Raw genomic sequence first — 17,391 nt, forward strand, 5'->3', positions numbered from 1 at the left:
AGTTAAAACATTGTCCATTCACACTGGGAGCTAAGTGTGTAATACCTAGCTAATGGAACAAGAGTCTCAACTCTGTCTTCAACAGAAATTAAAAATTTTATTCACTTTCTGAGCTGTATAATATCCACGGTAAGAAATTGGACCCTATATTTATCTCTTTAATGACCAAAAGCTGAATTAACAGTAGCAGAGCTGTAGTAACTGTTTTTATTTCCAAAAGCTATAGTTTACTCAGCATAACTGCTCATTAAAAGGATAACTTCAGATGAATAATATTCAAACAAAGAACAAAGAACAAAGAAATGTACAGCACAGGAACAGGCCCTTCGGCCCTCCAAGCCCGTGCCGACCATACTGCCCGACTAAACTACAATCTTCTACACTGCCTGGGTCCGTATTCTTCTATTCCCATCCTATTCATATATTTGTCAAGATGCCCCTTAAATGTCCCTATCGTCCCTGCTTCCACTACCTCCTCCGGTAGCGAGTTCCAGGCACCCACTACCCTCTGCGTAAAAAAACTTGCCTCGTACATCTACTCTAAACCTTGCCCCTCTCACCTTAAACCTATGCCCCCTAGTAACTGACCCCTCTACCCTGGGGAAAAGCCTCTGACTATCCACTCTGTCTATGCCCCTCATAATTTTGTATACCTCTATCAGGTCGCCCCTCAACCTCCTTCGTTCCAGTGAGAACAAACCGAGTTTATTCAATCGCTCCTCATAGCTTATGCCCTCCATACCAGGCAACATTCTGGTAAATCTCTTCTGCACCCTCTCTAAAGCCTCCACATCCTTCTGGTAGTGTGGCGACCAGAATTGAACACTATACTCCAAGTGTGGCCTAACTAAGGTTCTATACAGCTGCAACATGACTTGCCAATTCTTATACTCAATGCCCCGGCCAATGAAGGCAAGCATGCCGTATGCCTTCTTGACTACCTTCTCCACCTGTGTTGCCCCTTTCAATGACCTGTGGACCTGTACTCCTAGATCTCTTTGACTTTCAATACTCTTGAGGGTTCTACCATTCACTGTATATTCCCTACCTGCATTAGCCCTTCCAAAATGCATTACCTCACATTTGTCCGGATTAAACTCCATCTGCCATCTCTCCGCCCAAGTCTCCAGACAATCTAAATCCTGCTGTATCCTCAGACAGTCCTCATCGCTATCCGCAATTCCACCAACCTTTGTGTCGTCTGCAAACTTACTAATCAGACCAGTTACATTTTCCTCCAAATCATTTATATATACTACAAACAGCAAAGGTCCCAACACTGATCCCTGTGGAACACCACTGGTCACAGCCCTCCAATTAGAAAAGCATCCCTCCATTGCTACCCTCTGCCTTCTATGGCCTAGCCAGTTCTGTATCCACCTTGCCAGTTCACCCCTGATCCCGTGTGACTTCACCTTTTGTTCTAGTCTACCATGAGGGACCTTGTCAAAGGCCTTACTGAAGTCCATATAGACAACATCTACTGCCCTACCTGCATCAATCATCTTAGTGACCTCCTCGAAAAACTCTATCAAGTTAGTGAGACACGACCTCCCCTTCACAAAACCGTGCTGCCTCTCACTAATACGTCCATTTGCTTCCAAATGGGAGTAGATCCTGTCTCGAAGAATTCTCTCCAGTAATTTCCCGACCACTGAAGTAAGGCTCACCGGCCTGTAGTTCCCGGGATTATCCTTGCTACCCTTCTTAAACAGAGGAACAACATTGGCTATTCTCCAGTCCTCCGGGACATCCCCTGAAGACAGCGAGGATCCAAAGATTTCTGTCAAGGCCTCAGCAATTTCCTCTCCAGCCTCCTTCAGTATTCTGGGGTAGATCCCATCAGGCCCTGGGGACTTATCTACCTTAATATTTTTTAAGACACCCAACACCTCGTCTTTTTGGATCACAATGTGACCCAGGCTATCTACACCCCCTTCTCCAGACTCAACATCTACCAATTCCTTCTCTTTGGTGAATACTGATGCAAAGTATTCATTTAGTACCTCGCCCATTTCCTCTGGCTCCGCACATAGATTCCCTTGCCTATCCTTCAGTGGGCCAACCCTTTCCCTGGCTACCCTCTTGCTTTTTATGTACGTGTAAAAAGCCTTGGGATTTTCCTTAACCCTAATATTCAGTTCTCTGATATTTTAAAATAATGTTCTATCTTGCATATCAAAATATAGGATTGCTTAGTTTGACCTCCAGTCATGAAACCATGATGTAATAACTGCAGCATAATGCACATGTCAATTTAATTTTATAGATCCTTATTTTATTTTCGGTATTCCAGAATTTACCTGTAAAGTAATTTTCCTGCTTTCTGTTACTTTTGTGTCAATTATTTCAATTCACTCTCATTTGTAGCCAAACTTGCTGGTTGTGAAATTCAATCACAAAACCAGATCCATGGTGCTACACACTGAGACTGAGTATTGCCTATCCTTGCAACATGCTCCCATTCCCATCTCCAGGTTACTGTAGAGGGTATCCTGCCATCCACTGGAAACTTGGCTTACCTCCTGGCTTCATATTTCTGGTAGAGTAGGTCCATAAGGTAGTGTCACTAAATCTGGGAACCCTCTCCTTCCCTTGCAGCGACATGGCTCCTCTGTAGGTGGCCCAAAAACAATTATCCAGCAGCTTGCAGTGCATTGCTGCAATTTCCCTTTTTGGGACTGTGCCTTTAGTTAGGGGAGGCTGCATGGACATGTGTTTTCCAATAAATAGTACCCAGCCCTCTGAATTGTGCATGGAGATGAACACCAGGGTTGCACCTTTCCACGTCACCATCGTGGAAATTACGTGGGTAGACTAGTTTTCTGTATTATACACTCTGTTTGTAACAGGCATGAGAGTTGCAGTTCAAACCTTGCACCCGAAAATCGGAGCAAATAATTTCATGGCCTCTTTCTGCAGTACACACAGCTGAAACTTTGTTTATAACTACAGAAACTAAAACAGCTAGAACTGTTTGTTCAAGCTAATTCATGTTTAATTTCTTGTCTAACAAGTGCTGTCTGTGTCTTTCCTGTAGTTTTACTGAAGCAATGAAGATTCAACCTAAGGTCCAAGTCCTTGACAGTGCTGCAGCATTTTACATTGGCCTCGGCCTGTTACTATTAGGCACCATCTTTGTCCTGAGCAGCTTCTTTGCACTGGGATTCACCGGTACATTTTTAGGTGAGAACAATTATTGACGATAGTAGCCAAACAAATAAGCATCCTCTATTAAGTTCAATTTCTCTGATCTAAACTTACTATTATTTTTGAGGCACATAATCATTTGGTATATAGTAAAGATGATGTACTGTGTTGCAAGAGTTACGGTTTCTTGTTCATGGTAATTACTTGTATTTATTCAGCTTGCCTCAATTGGCAGCACATTTCCCTCCATCAGAAGATTGTGGGTTCAGACACCCTCCAGGACTTGAACAGACAGCGATACTGGTTGAACAGATAGCATGCAGCTTCTTGCAACGCTGCTGGCTGGTGCTAACGATGGGGCGCACGGTCCTCACAGCCTCTGCCACCTGTGCTCAGGCCAGGTGTATGGCGGAAGGTGGCAGCCCCTTTCCCACTCCGGGGAACCCTGGGTGGGATTCTCTGATCCTGAGGCTAAGTGTTGACGCCGTCGAGGGGGTGTCAACATGGCCTCAGGAGCAGCGATTCTGACCCCTACAGGGGGCCAACACGGCACTGGAGCGACCCACGCCGCTCCAGCTGTCGATCCCGGCGTCAGATGGGCGTGCGGGTCTGCGCATGCCCAGTGGGACCGGCGCGAGTGCCGCGCATGTGCGGTGGCTCCCTTCTCTGCGCCGGCCCCGACGCAACATGGCATAGCACTACAGGGGCCGGCGCAGAACAAAAGAGGCCTCCAGCCCCCCCCCTCAACCAGGCCGCCCCCGGATCTATTCACGCCGAGGTCCCGCCGGGTAAGACCAGGTTAGTATGGCGCTGGTGGGACTCGGGTTTTTTTGTACGGATGGGCCGAGAAGTTGCCGGGGGAGCCGCGTAGTGCGGCCCCCAACTGGCGCCGTGCCGCCAGCGCCGATTCTCCGCTCTCCGGAGAATCGGCGGACTGGCGTCGGAGGTGACGTCGCACGATTCGTGCCCGTCCCGACGATTCTCCGCCGCGGCCTGGGCTGAGAGAATCCCGCCCAGGGTGTCCTGCCTCTCCTCCATGGCATCCATCAGGGATCGAGATCTACATCTGCGAACCACGGTGCCGTTGTTCGGGCTGCCATCTTGTTGGCTGGAATGAGTGTGTATTTGAGGAGTGGAGTGCTTATAAGCGACTGAAGCTTGTCTGCCTCTCGAGTGTGAATCCCAAGCCCAGTGAAACGGACACAGTTTTTCATTGGAATTTCTCTAGTTCCACGTGGTGTAGATGCCACCCATTAACGGATCCTGAATTACTCTGGACAGGCACTGCTTCCGTGATCGTAGAACACCACCGATTCAATCCCAACGTCAGCACTTAGTCTCTGAAACGGAGAATCCAGCCCCATTTTTTCCTTAAATCCATGATAACCTTCCTTAATTTATCTACATTTGCCCAAGTGACTCTTAATTTTGTTTCTAAAAGTTTTCACACCACCGAGCTTAAGTTGACTGGCCTCTAGTTGTTGGACTTATCTTTACATCCCTATTTTGAACAAGGGTAACATTTGCAATTCTCTTGTGCTCTGGCATTATCCTTGTATCTCAGGAAAATTATGGCCAGTTCCTGCAATTTCCACCCTTGCTTCTCTCAGTACCTCTGGATGCATTGCATCTGGTCCTCTCTAATTTCCCCTCTTTATCAATTTTTAGCCCATCCAGTATCTCATCTACCTCCTTTTCCACTATGATAGACAGCATCTTCTTCCTTGGTAAAACAGATGCAAAGTGCTCATTTAATACCTCAGCCATGCCCCTTGCCTCCATGTGTAATTTCTCTTTTGGATCCCTAATCAGCCCCATCTCTTCCTTTGCTACCCTTTTCCTATTTATGACTATAGAAGACTTTTCGATTCCTTTTTATTTACCACACTCCATCTAATTTGGACCTTCTTACATTGCCTCTTACCCTGACCCTATCTAATATTTATTTATTCTTTCAAGGAGTTTTCTAGCAAGAATTGTGGTCATGCTTTCCACTAATTTATAACCTATCTCACTTTAAAAATTAAAGTGAACATAGCCTAGGATTGAAAGAACTTTGCAGAGCTTAGCATTACGTATTATGACACAACGGAAGATGTAAATGCATTCCCCTCTGGACTATATGTTCCCTTGACATTACTTTCCTGAGCCTGAGTGACGCATCTAATCTCACAGCACTATTTTGTGTGGTTCACAAAGCTTAAAACAGCACAGCAGTAAGTATCCACAAGTTTATAAGTATTCATATATCTCCTGTGGTTTTTTCACATTTTGAAACAATATATGACGTATCTACTACCTGTGTCTTTTGTAATCTTGTTGCTATTTTGATTTCCCTCAACTCAGTTTGTGTTTTTTTCTCTCTTCTCCTCTGCTTCTCTTCTCTTATTATTTTCATTGAGTTCTGAAGAAAGTACATTCTATATTTTCTTGAAGCGATTGTAAATCTAAGTTAACATTAGGCCAAAAATGTTCTGGGGTGGAGGGATCTCATTAGTGTGCCCTGTCAGTTAGACATTTTCCGATACCCATCAACTCAAAGGCTTGGCCACAAATTCTTGGGTGTGAGACCTGATTAGCTATCAAATCAGCCAATAATTTGTGGTAGGGCAGCAGACCTTAGTGAACAGTAGGACCAACAGGGATAAGACTTAATCAATGGGACTGATAGAATTAAAGTGATTGTTAAATTAGAAAGGGAAACAAAGCAAGGAAGGCAGGATTGGAGAAAGAGAGAGAAAGAGGCAAAGAGAAAGTCTGGGAACAATTTTAATTTTAAAATTTGACATTTTTTAAAGCACCTGAAGGAATGAGATTCCACACTTTTAACTTTTCACTTTCTGAGTAAGAGAGGTTGATTGGTGGTAATTAACAGTTATTGAGGCATTAAAAGGATGCTTGCACTGTCAATTACTAGACTTCATGTTCTGCAGTGAATTTAATGGGTATTAATGAGAAAGTGCAGCAACTTCATGCAGATCACAGAGACGATGTTTTCCCAAAGGAAACACTAGATCAACCCAAATCGGGCAACATCTTGTGGCAATTTACAATTCATGTGGTACGGCTTCCTTGCCAGAAATTGCCCGAAGACTTGCAAGTGAATAGTGGTGTGTGCCAAAGCTATCTTTTCAGCAACTTCAGGTCCATTGTCTGAAGCCATTATTTATTTAACTGCATGTTTGCATTGCATATACATTTTGAAGACACTAAAGTTAAGTATACATTCACACTTATATTTTCTGAAGCACAATAGATTTAAGAGTACCAGGTATACATTTTAGATGGTAACTGTCTATTTTGAATGCTTGATACTTGCAGAAGATTGATACAGCCAGGTTTCTTGGGATAACCACTTGTGCTCGGGGTCGTGCAGGCCAGGGGTCAATGTAGCTTGTTTGATCTTAAAGACTCATGGTTAATTTGACCAGGTGGAAGGAGTCTTGTATCTTGGCCACATGAGCTTGATCCAGTACTCCTCCGTGTCATTGCATGGGATGCTATGCTGAGTGGGAGACTGCTTCAATACAAGCTCTCCAGGAACAGACTCCAGTCTGCTTGGTATATTCCCACTTCAAGATGGAGTGAATTAATAGCTCTGATAGGCAGAAATAGAATAGAATTCGGACAGTGCAGAAGGAGACATTCGGCCCATCGAGTCTGCACCGACCCGCTGAAAGACCATCCTACTAAGCCTACTCTACCGCCCTATCCTCGTATCCCCACCTAATCTTTGGACAGAAAGGGGCAATATAACCTACAGGTATTGCAGCCAGATGTTTGTTATTCACTGTACCACAGAAGATAAAGACCTTTTCCTGGAACTACCGGTGAGATATATGACATATGTTAGCCTAATAGTGGTGGTGGAGGGTATTGGGGGTGGTCGACACTCTATCGAATGAGAAAGGCCAGCGCTGACTTTGCAGCTCTGGGCTTGTAAGATTATTCATGTTCCTCTTTCCTACACAGAATAGTAGGATGCTGGGGCATGACCAGGATATGCGAACGACAGTGTCATTCTGGCTTTAGCCCCTCCATCAGCATCTCGCCTGGAGGAAGGTTAATTTGTGGAGTTAGGAGGGGGTTGTAGATTGTGTGATGCATGATCTTGAGGTGGTCTCCATGTATTTGCTGCAGGTGATAGTGTTTATGCCTGATGGCATATCTTTTCCCATTCCTTGTCCATTAACTGATGGCCCAGCATGGTGAATTTGCATTTGTAGAAGGCCAATGCATTGTGCAGAGAAAGTTCCAAGGTAGTTGATTCACACTAAGATCTGCAGTGTATTGCAGGATTCTGTAGTTCTTCCTTCATCTAGGGATGGCGGTAATGGTTGTTCTGGGTGATGTGGAATTCACCTGCTAACTGGTGATAGGACATAATGTAGCCTTCAAGGAGAAGCCAATCTGGCGATCCCTTCCTCACACTATATTCTATACTCAGCTGAGGTGCGTTCTGAGAGCACCAGATTGGGGAAAGACTGGGTATATCTCTTCCATTTGCTTGTCACTTCCACTGTTTTCCCTTCCACTCTTTAAACCTTGGAGATGGTAATACATATAACTTGTGTTGCTAACTTTGCCTTGGTTCAATTGCTCTGTTTTATTACCTTTGCTCTCGAGTCGCGAGGTATCTTTATGATACCGCCACGAGGTTCAAGTCCGAGTAATGATCAGTAATCCAATACACCGATTAGTAAGATTTAAATCAAAGCACGTTTATTATTCACAGTAATTGCTACTCGTGCACAAATTCTACGTCTAAGCTACTTCTATAACTAACAGGCCTATACTTAACTTTGGACTGGCCCACCAGGTATGGGGAACAAATGGCCTTTCGTTCGGGTTCTGAGTCTGCGGGATTCGAAGTTGGTACGGATTGGTAGCTCGGAGCGCCTATCTCGTAGCGAGCGTTGAATTTAAGACTTAAGATTGTTGGTCTTCACTGCACCGGTCACGGTCAATGTTGGTTCTTGTTGCTAGGTGACCCGGGCAGGAAGAAGAAAGCGAAGAGCAGGTGACGAGCAGGTGAAGAGAGGTGAAGGGCAGGTGACGAGCCGGTGAAGAGAGCGATTTGAACTTGGGGCTTAACTCTTATAGTCCCCAGGGGCTTCCCGCCTTTCGGGGCGGACCCTGTACCTGGTCCCAAGTGATTGGACTTCGTCCCAATCGCTTGGTTCGATTTTCTCCAATACTGGAGCGGTTCCCTGATTGAGGGCCGGTCTTGAGGTGCTCATTCACCTCCTTTGTGTAGGCTCCTGCTGGCGCCGAAGAGTCTGGTTTTGCTTTGTGTGTCCAAATGTTGCTTATTGTTCCCGGGGATTGCTCATCAGTATGCAGATGGCTGTTGTTATGCTGATGGTTGCTGGTATCAATATTGTCTGGCCTTTCCAGAGGTAAATACACAGCCAACCTGCAGCTGCTGGTTTTTGTCTTGTTGGCTGACTTTCCCATCAGCCTTTGCCGTTCGCCATTTTGAATCGGGAGTTGGCCAATTTAAGTGGCTACACTTGCAACTCACAAACAGGCAGTGCTGACATTTACCTTCCACCCAAGTAAATAGTTTGAATGAAATGTTCCATATTTCTGTGGAGGTTGTTTAACTCAGTTGGCTAGATGGCTAGAGTGTGAATCAGAATGGCGCCAGCAGCATGTGTTCAATGCCGCTACTGGCTGTGGTAATTCACGTAACCTGCCTCGCCCCATGCTTGTGAAATAGTATCCCTCAAGCTTTATGATAAATTGTCTCTCTCTATTGGAGAGAGAAACCTATGGTCATTTGTGGATTATGATTTACTACTTAGTACATTCCTGTGAACCCATAGTCAAATTAACACCTCACTTCGGCCCAGCCATCCACAAGGAAGAACCACTGTTAATATGAGGCTTAACCAAAGATGATATTCCTTCAACGACTTTTCTTTATCCATCTATTTAATTTAATCATGAACAAAATGGAATAGAACTGGGGTAGCCCATTGAGTAAAGGAGGACACAAGGACAGGAGTGTGGAAGGATCGCGACTCAGAAGATCATGAAGTAGAATCAGTGTGGTGGAGATAAGAAATAAGAAAAATTCACCCCTAAATGTGATCTTTCTAAACTGTGTAACTTGTGTCTTTTGAAATAGTCATGATTGGTTACTTTCTAAAAGTAAATTGTTTTCCTCCCAGAAGTAAGATTTTCATCAGGGGTTCGGGAGGAGCTCACTCTCTTATACTGGACCACGTTTTTAGTTATTTGTTATCTGAAGTGATTTTGTGTTCAGAGAAGATTTTATTGATATCAGCTTTAGGTGCAGCTTGCTATTCGGCTGCATCCCAATTTCTCACTGTCTGAAGGCTTTGTTTATTTAGTATATACATTGGTAATAATTAATGTTACCAGCCATTTTAGGTTAATTACCTTTATTTTAATTCTTATGCTGCAATCTGGGATTAACACTGATTCTCCATCTGATATGTAGCTTTATTTACAGCCGTTGTTTACAGGTGTGAAAATCTTGTACCTTCTTTCCAGTAAGGCAACCTTGATCTCCCTTTACCAAGCCATCTCGTTGTCAGCAGAATTTAGAGCAGGTCACAGGACCCCCTTCATTCCTCCATGTTAGTAAAGACACAAATCAGTCCCAACATAAAACAATGTTATAAACTTCTATTTGCAACAGGCTGCTGATCTGGAGTACCTCCTTAGTGTTTCAACCATTTTCTAAATATGCACACCCCATCTTACAGGGCAGTGCCACGGGCAATAAAGTGAGATTACCCTGAGTGATAACCAAGGTACTTAATATAAATTGCTTGAAGTTGCCATTCCCAAGGAGATTAGTGATTTTACTCTAAAATAATTCCCGCTGTCAGGGCAAGTTTTTTAACGTGGCCGACCACAGACTTGCCAGTTTCATCCTTTATACTTCTCCTATCAGGTCACTTTCAATCGATAATGAATTCGTACTGTACACTCACATTCTACAACCTGGCTCTCTTCAAATTGCAACCAGAGGTCCAGCACAAAACTGTCATCTTTTCCAGTATTTTACTGCAATTTTTGAACATTTTTTTAAAAAAATTCACTGCGAACTGCACTTTTGTTTCTTTTGAACATGTTTTTAATGGGATAATTAAAGATTGAAAAATTCCCCCGATTGTTTTTTCTTAAACATGCTGTGCCGAGTGTTGTTTGGTCCTCTTCTCCCCACCTCTTTATTGCCTAGCCTTACAGTGATCTGAGAAAAGTTGGGGCGGATTAACTGACCACCCCGCCTCGTGCAATAAGGTGGCGGTCCGGCAGCGGGATCTACCGACCCCGTCGTTATCAACAGGATTTCCCGGTGACAGCACCCTTCCTCGCCGGGAAACCTGTGCACCAGTGTGGGATGGAAATTTCCCGCCGGCGTGAACAGCCGGTAGATCCAGCCGCTGGCCTCTCAACTAAACTGAAAAACCGAGACACGACAGCAACTAGATAGCCCAAATTGGATGAGGAACAGCGAGTACAGAGATGTCACATACAGCAGAATGATACTTAAGGCTGGATATAGGCAGCATTGTGGCACAGTGGTTAGCATTGCTTCCTCACAGCGCTAGGGTCCCAGGTTCGATTCCCGGCTTGGGTCACTGTTTCTGGGGAGCCTGCACATTCTCCCCGTGTCTGCTTTGGTTTCCTCTGGGAACTCCGGTTTCCTCCCTCAAGTCCCAAAAGACGTGCTTGTTGGTTGAATTGGACATTCTGAATTCTCCCTCAAGTGTACCTGAATGTGGCGACCAGGGGATTTTCATAGTAATCATTGCAGTGATATTATTATGAGCGGACAGCTATAGATGGATTCCCCAAAGCCAGAGGCTATGAGCCAAGGACCTGTCATAGTTTACACGGGGACTCCAAGTTGCTGTGGCAACTTGTACTTTTACATACATGATGTAGGAACTATGGATAGTGATGGTAGACTCTCCACCGCTTCAGTACTGACCCCTGCTCCTGGTGGCGCTGCTGGTACTGAAGAGCCCTCTGATTGTTCATCCAGTCTTGGAGGCAGGACTGTGGTTCAGAAAGAGCCGAGCAACCCAACAGTATTGTTTGTGATTTGGATCTAATTCCATCGGGACTTCCAGAAATGGCTGCAACAGGGTTTCCAATTGCTCTTCAAATAGTGGACGGGCTCACCACTTACAGCCACTAAATGCAGCCCGAAATGTGACGAGCAGAAAATGCATGGCGAATGAAAACCTTTTAATATATAGATTTTGCTTTTTACTTTAGAGTTTTTGGGCTTTATTCCGCGACCTTGTTGCACCCAGTGCAAATCTGGGCACAACAGATGAATTGCGCGTGAGCCCCAAATCGGGCTTTGAGCCTGGTGCGAGTCACCCGATTCGCTGCCCTGGCTGGATCTGGATCCCCCCTCGCCGGGCGAGATCCAAATTTGAATATTTAAATGAGCCGTACTGCTTATTTAAATACCTGCCGGTAGATTCACCCAGGGCCTGGGACTCAACAGCCGCGCCTGGGAGACCTTGCCAGGAGCCATTAGTACACAAACGTGGACCAATCGTAACGGCACCTGGAGCGGGGGGAGTTCTCCCAGGCTATTGGAGACCCCCGGGTGGTCGGAGCAGGGCAGGGTGGCACCCTGGCACTTTTTTATTCATTCAGAGGATGTGGGCACCGCTGGCTAGGCCAGCATTTATTGCCCATCTCTGAGGACAGTAAAGAGTCAACCACATTGCTGTGGATTGGAGTCACATGGGCTGCCAGGCACAATGGCCCCCCGATCTGCATGGAGCCTTTCCTGCTAGCAAGCCTTCGTTCTCCAACAGAAAATCCCTCGGCAGGGAGAAATCCCCGAGGCCAAAAGAAAGACGAAGTGCCATTGGATAGGGGGTGTTGATTGCGCTGCAGCCACCACGAAACATCCCACTGAAAAAGCTGTTCAGCGAACTTTAACTTGAGACCGCTGAATCGCGCCATTAATTTTGACCACAAAGTTTGGAATTCCAGAATTTCACATTGTCAATATATGCATTGCTTTTGTTAAAAAGATTTACTCAGAAAATCTGAACAGTTCAGCTGATTTAGGCAGCAAAAGTAGGACAGTGGGAACCTCAGATTTGATAGTCTGAGTGAGCTGATCCCTGGTCGGACTCCAGGGAACCACCCTGGGCTTGAAGACGGCAAATCAACCATGATACTTTTTTTTAAATTATGTTTATTCACAATTTTCAACCAAACACTCCAGAAAGAAAGAAAGAAAAACAAAATTGTACACAGGAAATCAGACAAAGATACATTAACCCCATTTAACAAATAAATACAAAAGTGGGGGAAACGCCCCCTTTTAACAAAAACGTAGACCAAACCCGGTTGCTGCTGTTTCGACCTCCACCTAACGTTCCGCGAGAAAGTCTAGGAACGGTTGCCACCATCTGGAGAACCCCTGCACAGACCCTCGCAAGGCAAACTTTATCCTCTCCAACTTAATGAACCCTGCCATGTCATTGATCCAAGCTTCCACGCTCGGGGGCTTTGCATCTCTCCACATTAGTAAGATCCTCCGCCGGGCTACCAGGGACGCAAAGGCCAGAACTACGGCCGCATTCGGCTCCTGCACTCCCAGCTCATCCGATTCCCCAAATAGTGCTATCCCCCAGCTCGGCTTGACCCGGGTGTTCACAACTTTGGACATAGTCCTCGCAAAGCCCCTCCAGAACACCTCCAGCGCCGCGCACGTCCAGAATATATGGGCGTGATTTGCTGGGCTCCCCGAACATCTCACACATCTGTCCTCCACCCCAAAAAACTTACTCATCCTCGCCCCTGTCATATGCGCCCTATGTATTACTTTGAACTGTGTTAGACTGAGCCTGATGCACGAGGAGGAGGAATTGACCCTGCCCAGGGCATCAGCCCCCAAACCCTCATCCAGCTCCTCCCCGAGCTCCTCCTCCCACTTGCCCTTCAACTCCTCCACCGAGGCCTCCTCCGCTTCCTGCAGCTCCTGATAAATCGCCGAGACCTTGCCTTCTCCAACCCATACACCCAAAATCACCTTGTCCTGAATCCTTCGTGCTGGAAGTAGCGGAAATTCCCTCACCTGCCGCCTCACAAATGCCCTCACTTGCATATATCTAAAAGCGTTTCCGGGAGGCAACCCAAATTTCTCCTCCAGTGCCCCCAGGCTAGCAAAAGGCCGATCTATGAACAGGTCCCCCATCCTTTTAATTCCTGCCCGATGCCAACTTAGGAACCCCCATCCATCCTGCCCGACACAAACCTATGGTTATCCCGTATCGGGGACCAAATTGAGGCCCCCACCTCACCCCTATGTCGCCTCCACTGCCCCCAGATCTTCAATGTCGCCGCCACCACCGGGCCCGTGGTGTACCGTGTCAGCGGTAGCGGCAACGGTGCCGTCACCAGCGCCCCCAAGTTAGTACCCACACAAGACGCCGCCTCGAGCCTCTTCCACGCCGCCCCCTCTCCCTCCATTACCCATTTACGGATCATCGCTACATTAGCTGCCCAGTAATAACCACACAGATTCGGCAGCCCCAGCCCGCCCCTGTCCCGACTGCACTCCAGAAACACCCTCTTCACCCTCGGGGTCTTGCTCGCCCATACAAACCCCATAATACTCCTGCTTACCTGCTTGAAAACAGCCTTGGGGATTAGGATGGGCAGGCATTGGAACACGAACAAGGACCTCGGGAGAACCGTCATCTTGACTGACTGCACCCTACCCGCCAGGGAAAGTGGCAACACAGCCCATCTCCTAAAGTCTTCCTCCATCTGGTCCACCAACCGTGTCAAATTAAGCTTATGCCGGGCCCCCCAGCTCCTAGCTACCTGGATACCCAGGTATCGAAAGCTCCTCTCCGCCCTCATCAACGGCAGCTCCTCTAGCCCCCTTTCCTGGCCGCCTGCATGCACTACAAAGAGCTCACTCTTCCCCATGTTGTGCTTGTAGCCCGAGAAGTCCCCAAACTCCCTAAGGATCCGCATGACCTCCGGCATCCCCTCCACTGGATCTGCAATATATAACAACAGGTCATCAGCATACAACGACACCCGGTGTTCCTCCCCTCCACAGACCAACCCCTCCAGTTCCTAGACTCCCTTAATGCCATGGCCAGCGGCTCAATTGCCAGCACGAACAGCAAAGGTGACAGGGGACACCCCTGTCTCGTCCCCCGGTAGTCTGAAATATTCCGATCTCCGCCGGTTCGTAGACACGCTCGCCCACCCTATGAGCCCTTCCCCGAACCCAAACCTGCTAAGCACTTCTCATAGGTACTCCCATCCATCCGATCAAAGGCCTTCTCCGCGTCCATAGCTGCCACCACCTCCGCTCCTCCCCCCCCCCCCCCCCCCCCCCCCCCCCCCCCAGGGCATCATAATCACGTTCAGGAGCCTCCGCACATTCGCATTTAACTGCCTGCTCTTCATGAACCCCGTCTGGTCCTCATGTATCATTCCCAGGATACAATCCTCGTAGCGAGGACCTTCGCCAGCAACCTGGCATCTACGTTAAGGAGCGGGATAGGCTTGTACGAACCGCACTGCAGTGGGTCCTTGTCCCGCTTGAGAATCAGCGAGATCAGCGCCTGCGACATTGTCGGGGGCAGAGTCTCTTCCTCCCTCACCTCATTGAATGTTCTCACCAGCAACGGGCCCAACAGATCCACATACTTCCTATAAAATTCAACCGCGAACCCATCTGGTCCCGGGGCCTTGCCCGCCTGCATGCTCCCCAATCCCTTAACCAGTTCCTCTAGCCCCATCGGGGCCCCCAGGCCAGCCACCTGCTCTTCCTCCACCCTTGGGAACCTCAGTTGATCTAAGAACCGCCGCATCCACCCTCCCCCCTCCGGGGGCTCTGACTTGTACAGGTCCCCATAGAAATCCCTAAATACCTCATTTATTTTAACCGCACCGTATTCCCTGCCCTGCCCCCGATTCCTCCAATCTCCCTCGCCGCCTCCCTCTTACGTAGCTGATGCGCCAGCATCCGACTCGCCTTCTCCCCATACTGTCCCCTGCATTTTCCTCCACTGAGCCTCTGCCTTCCTCATGGTCAATAAATCAAATTCCGTTTGGAGGTTCCATCGCTCCCTCAGCAGCCCCTCTTCTGGGGCCTCTGCATAGCTCCTGTACACCTTTACTATCTCCCCCACCAACCTCTCCCTCTCCATCCTCTCTCTTTTCTCCCTGTGAGCCCTAATTGAAATTAGCTCTCCCCTAACCACCGCCTTTAGAGCCTCCCAAACCACACCCACCTGCACCTCCCCATTATCATTGGCCTCTATGTATCTCTGAATACACCCCCAGACCCGCCCACAAATCTCCTCATCTGCCAACAGTCCCACATCCAGGTGCCACAGTGGGCGCTGGTCCCTCTCCTCCCACAACTCCAACTCCACCCAGTGCGGGGCGTGGTCCGAATTTGCGATAGCCGAATATTCCGTTTCCTCCACTCTTGGGATCAGTGCCCTAATCATCACAAAGAAGTCTATCCGTGAATAGGCCTTATGTACATGGGAGAAAAAAGAGAATTCTCTGGCCACCGGCCTGGCAAACCTCCACGGATCCACTCCCCCCACCTGGTCCATAAGCCCCCTTAGCACCTTGGCCGCAGCTGGCCTCTTACCCGTCCTTGACCTGGATCGGTCCAATGCTGGGTCCAGTACCGTATTTAAGCCCCCCCCATTATCAAGCTCCCCGCTTCCAGATCCGGGATCCGACTCAACATGCGCTTCATAAACCCTGTATCGTCCCAATTCGGGGCATACCACTCACCATCACGTATCGACTCCCATTATCCGCCACAATATTCAGCGCCTCAAACGACACCCGCTTCCCCACCAGTATTGCAACCCCTTTGTTCTTCGCATCCAGCCCTGAATGAAAGACCTGTCCTACCCATCCCTTTCTCAGCCTGATCTGATCTGCCACCTTCAAGTGCGTCTCCTGAAGCATAACAACTTTTGCCTTCAGTCCCTTTTTGTGCGTGAACACCCGGGCCCTCTTGACTGGCCCATTCAAGCCCCTCACATTCCATGTTATCAGCCGGATCAGGGGGCTACTCCCCCGCCCCCCCCCCCCCCCCCCTCCTGCCGACTAGCCAGTTCTTAGGCCAGTCACGTGCCCGTGCCCCGCACACTCCAGTCCCCCAGGCGGCGAACCCCTGCCCCGACTCTCCCTTTTACCTCCAGCTCCCCTTCGGTCAGTACAGCAGCAACCCAGTTCTCCCCCCAGCTAGACCACTGTCTAACCCACTTGCTCCCCCCATTGCACTCCCGTAAGTTAGCTGACTCCTGCTGACCCCGGCCGCTCCCGCCTTTGCCAACGACCCCTCATGTGGAATTCCCATCCCATCCCCCCCTTCACGCCGATGTGAGCACCCCTCCAGCACCACCCCTTTCCTCAGGCCCCCCCCCCCCCCCCCCTTCCTCAGCGCGGGAAAAAGCCTGTATTTTCCACCTGGGCCGGCCCCACCCCCTATGGCGCAGGTCCTTTCTCCTACAACCTCACCCCAGTTCTCCATGACCTAGGGCCTCCTGCCCCCCCTCCCCCCTTCGCACACGGGGACCGGCCCCTGCAAAGCAGTACTGATGCCCACAAACCCACATAGCACACCCACTCACTCCTTTCCACTCCCCAGCTTTCCCACACAAAAACGAAAAAACAAACCCAACCCCACATCAAACCCTTAGTTCGAGTCCATCTTCTCTTTTTATATAAAGGTCCACGTCTCATCCGGCGTATCAAAATAATGGTGGCAGTCTTGAAAAGTGACCCACAATCGCGCTGGCTGCAACAGCCCGAACTTCACCCCCTTCCGGTGGAGCACCGCCTTGGCCCAGTTGAATCCAGCCCTCTTCTTAGCCAGCTCTGCACTCCAGTCTTGATAAATACAGAACTCCGTATTCTCCCACCTGCTGCTCCGTTCCATCTTCACCCACCTCAGGACACACTCCCTGTCCATGAAGCGGTGAAACCTCACCACTACAGCCCTTGGCGGCTCATTGGCTTTCAGCCTCCTTGCCAGGACTCTGTGAGCCCCATCCAGCTCCAAGGGCGGCGGAAGGCTCCCGCGGCCATTAACGTGTTCAGCATTGTGGCTACATATGCCCCAACATCGGACCCCTCCACCCCTTCAGGGAGACCCAGAATCCGGAGATTCTTCCTCCTCGACCTATTCTCCAGGTCTTCGAACTTTTCCTGCCACTTCTTGTGCAGCGC

General features: G+C 48.4%; 1 protein-coding gene across 1 annotated transcript in view; it reads left to right on the forward strand.

Moving 5' to 3' along the window:
- The window catches only part of pemt (phosphatidylethanolamine N-methyltransferase), a 167,982-nt gene that overhangs the window by 104,219 nt on the left and 46,372 nt on the right, over positions 1 to 17,391 (forward strand). The window contains exon 4 of the mRNA XM_072480824.1: positions 3,041 to 3,186. Within this exon, the coding sequence (XP_072336925.1) occupies positions 3,041 to 3,186 (146 nt within the window). The remainder of the gene's footprint in view (positions 1 to 3,040; positions 3,187 to 17,391) is intronic.

The sequence above is a fragment of the Scyliorhinus torazame genome, chromosome 17, assembly GCF_047496885.1.
Source record: "Scyliorhinus torazame isolate Kashiwa2021f chromosome 17, sScyTor2.1, whole genome shotgun sequence".
Taxonomy (NCBI): Eukaryota; Metazoa; Chordata; class Chondrichthyes; order Carcharhiniformes; family Scyliorhinidae; genus Scyliorhinus; species Scyliorhinus torazame.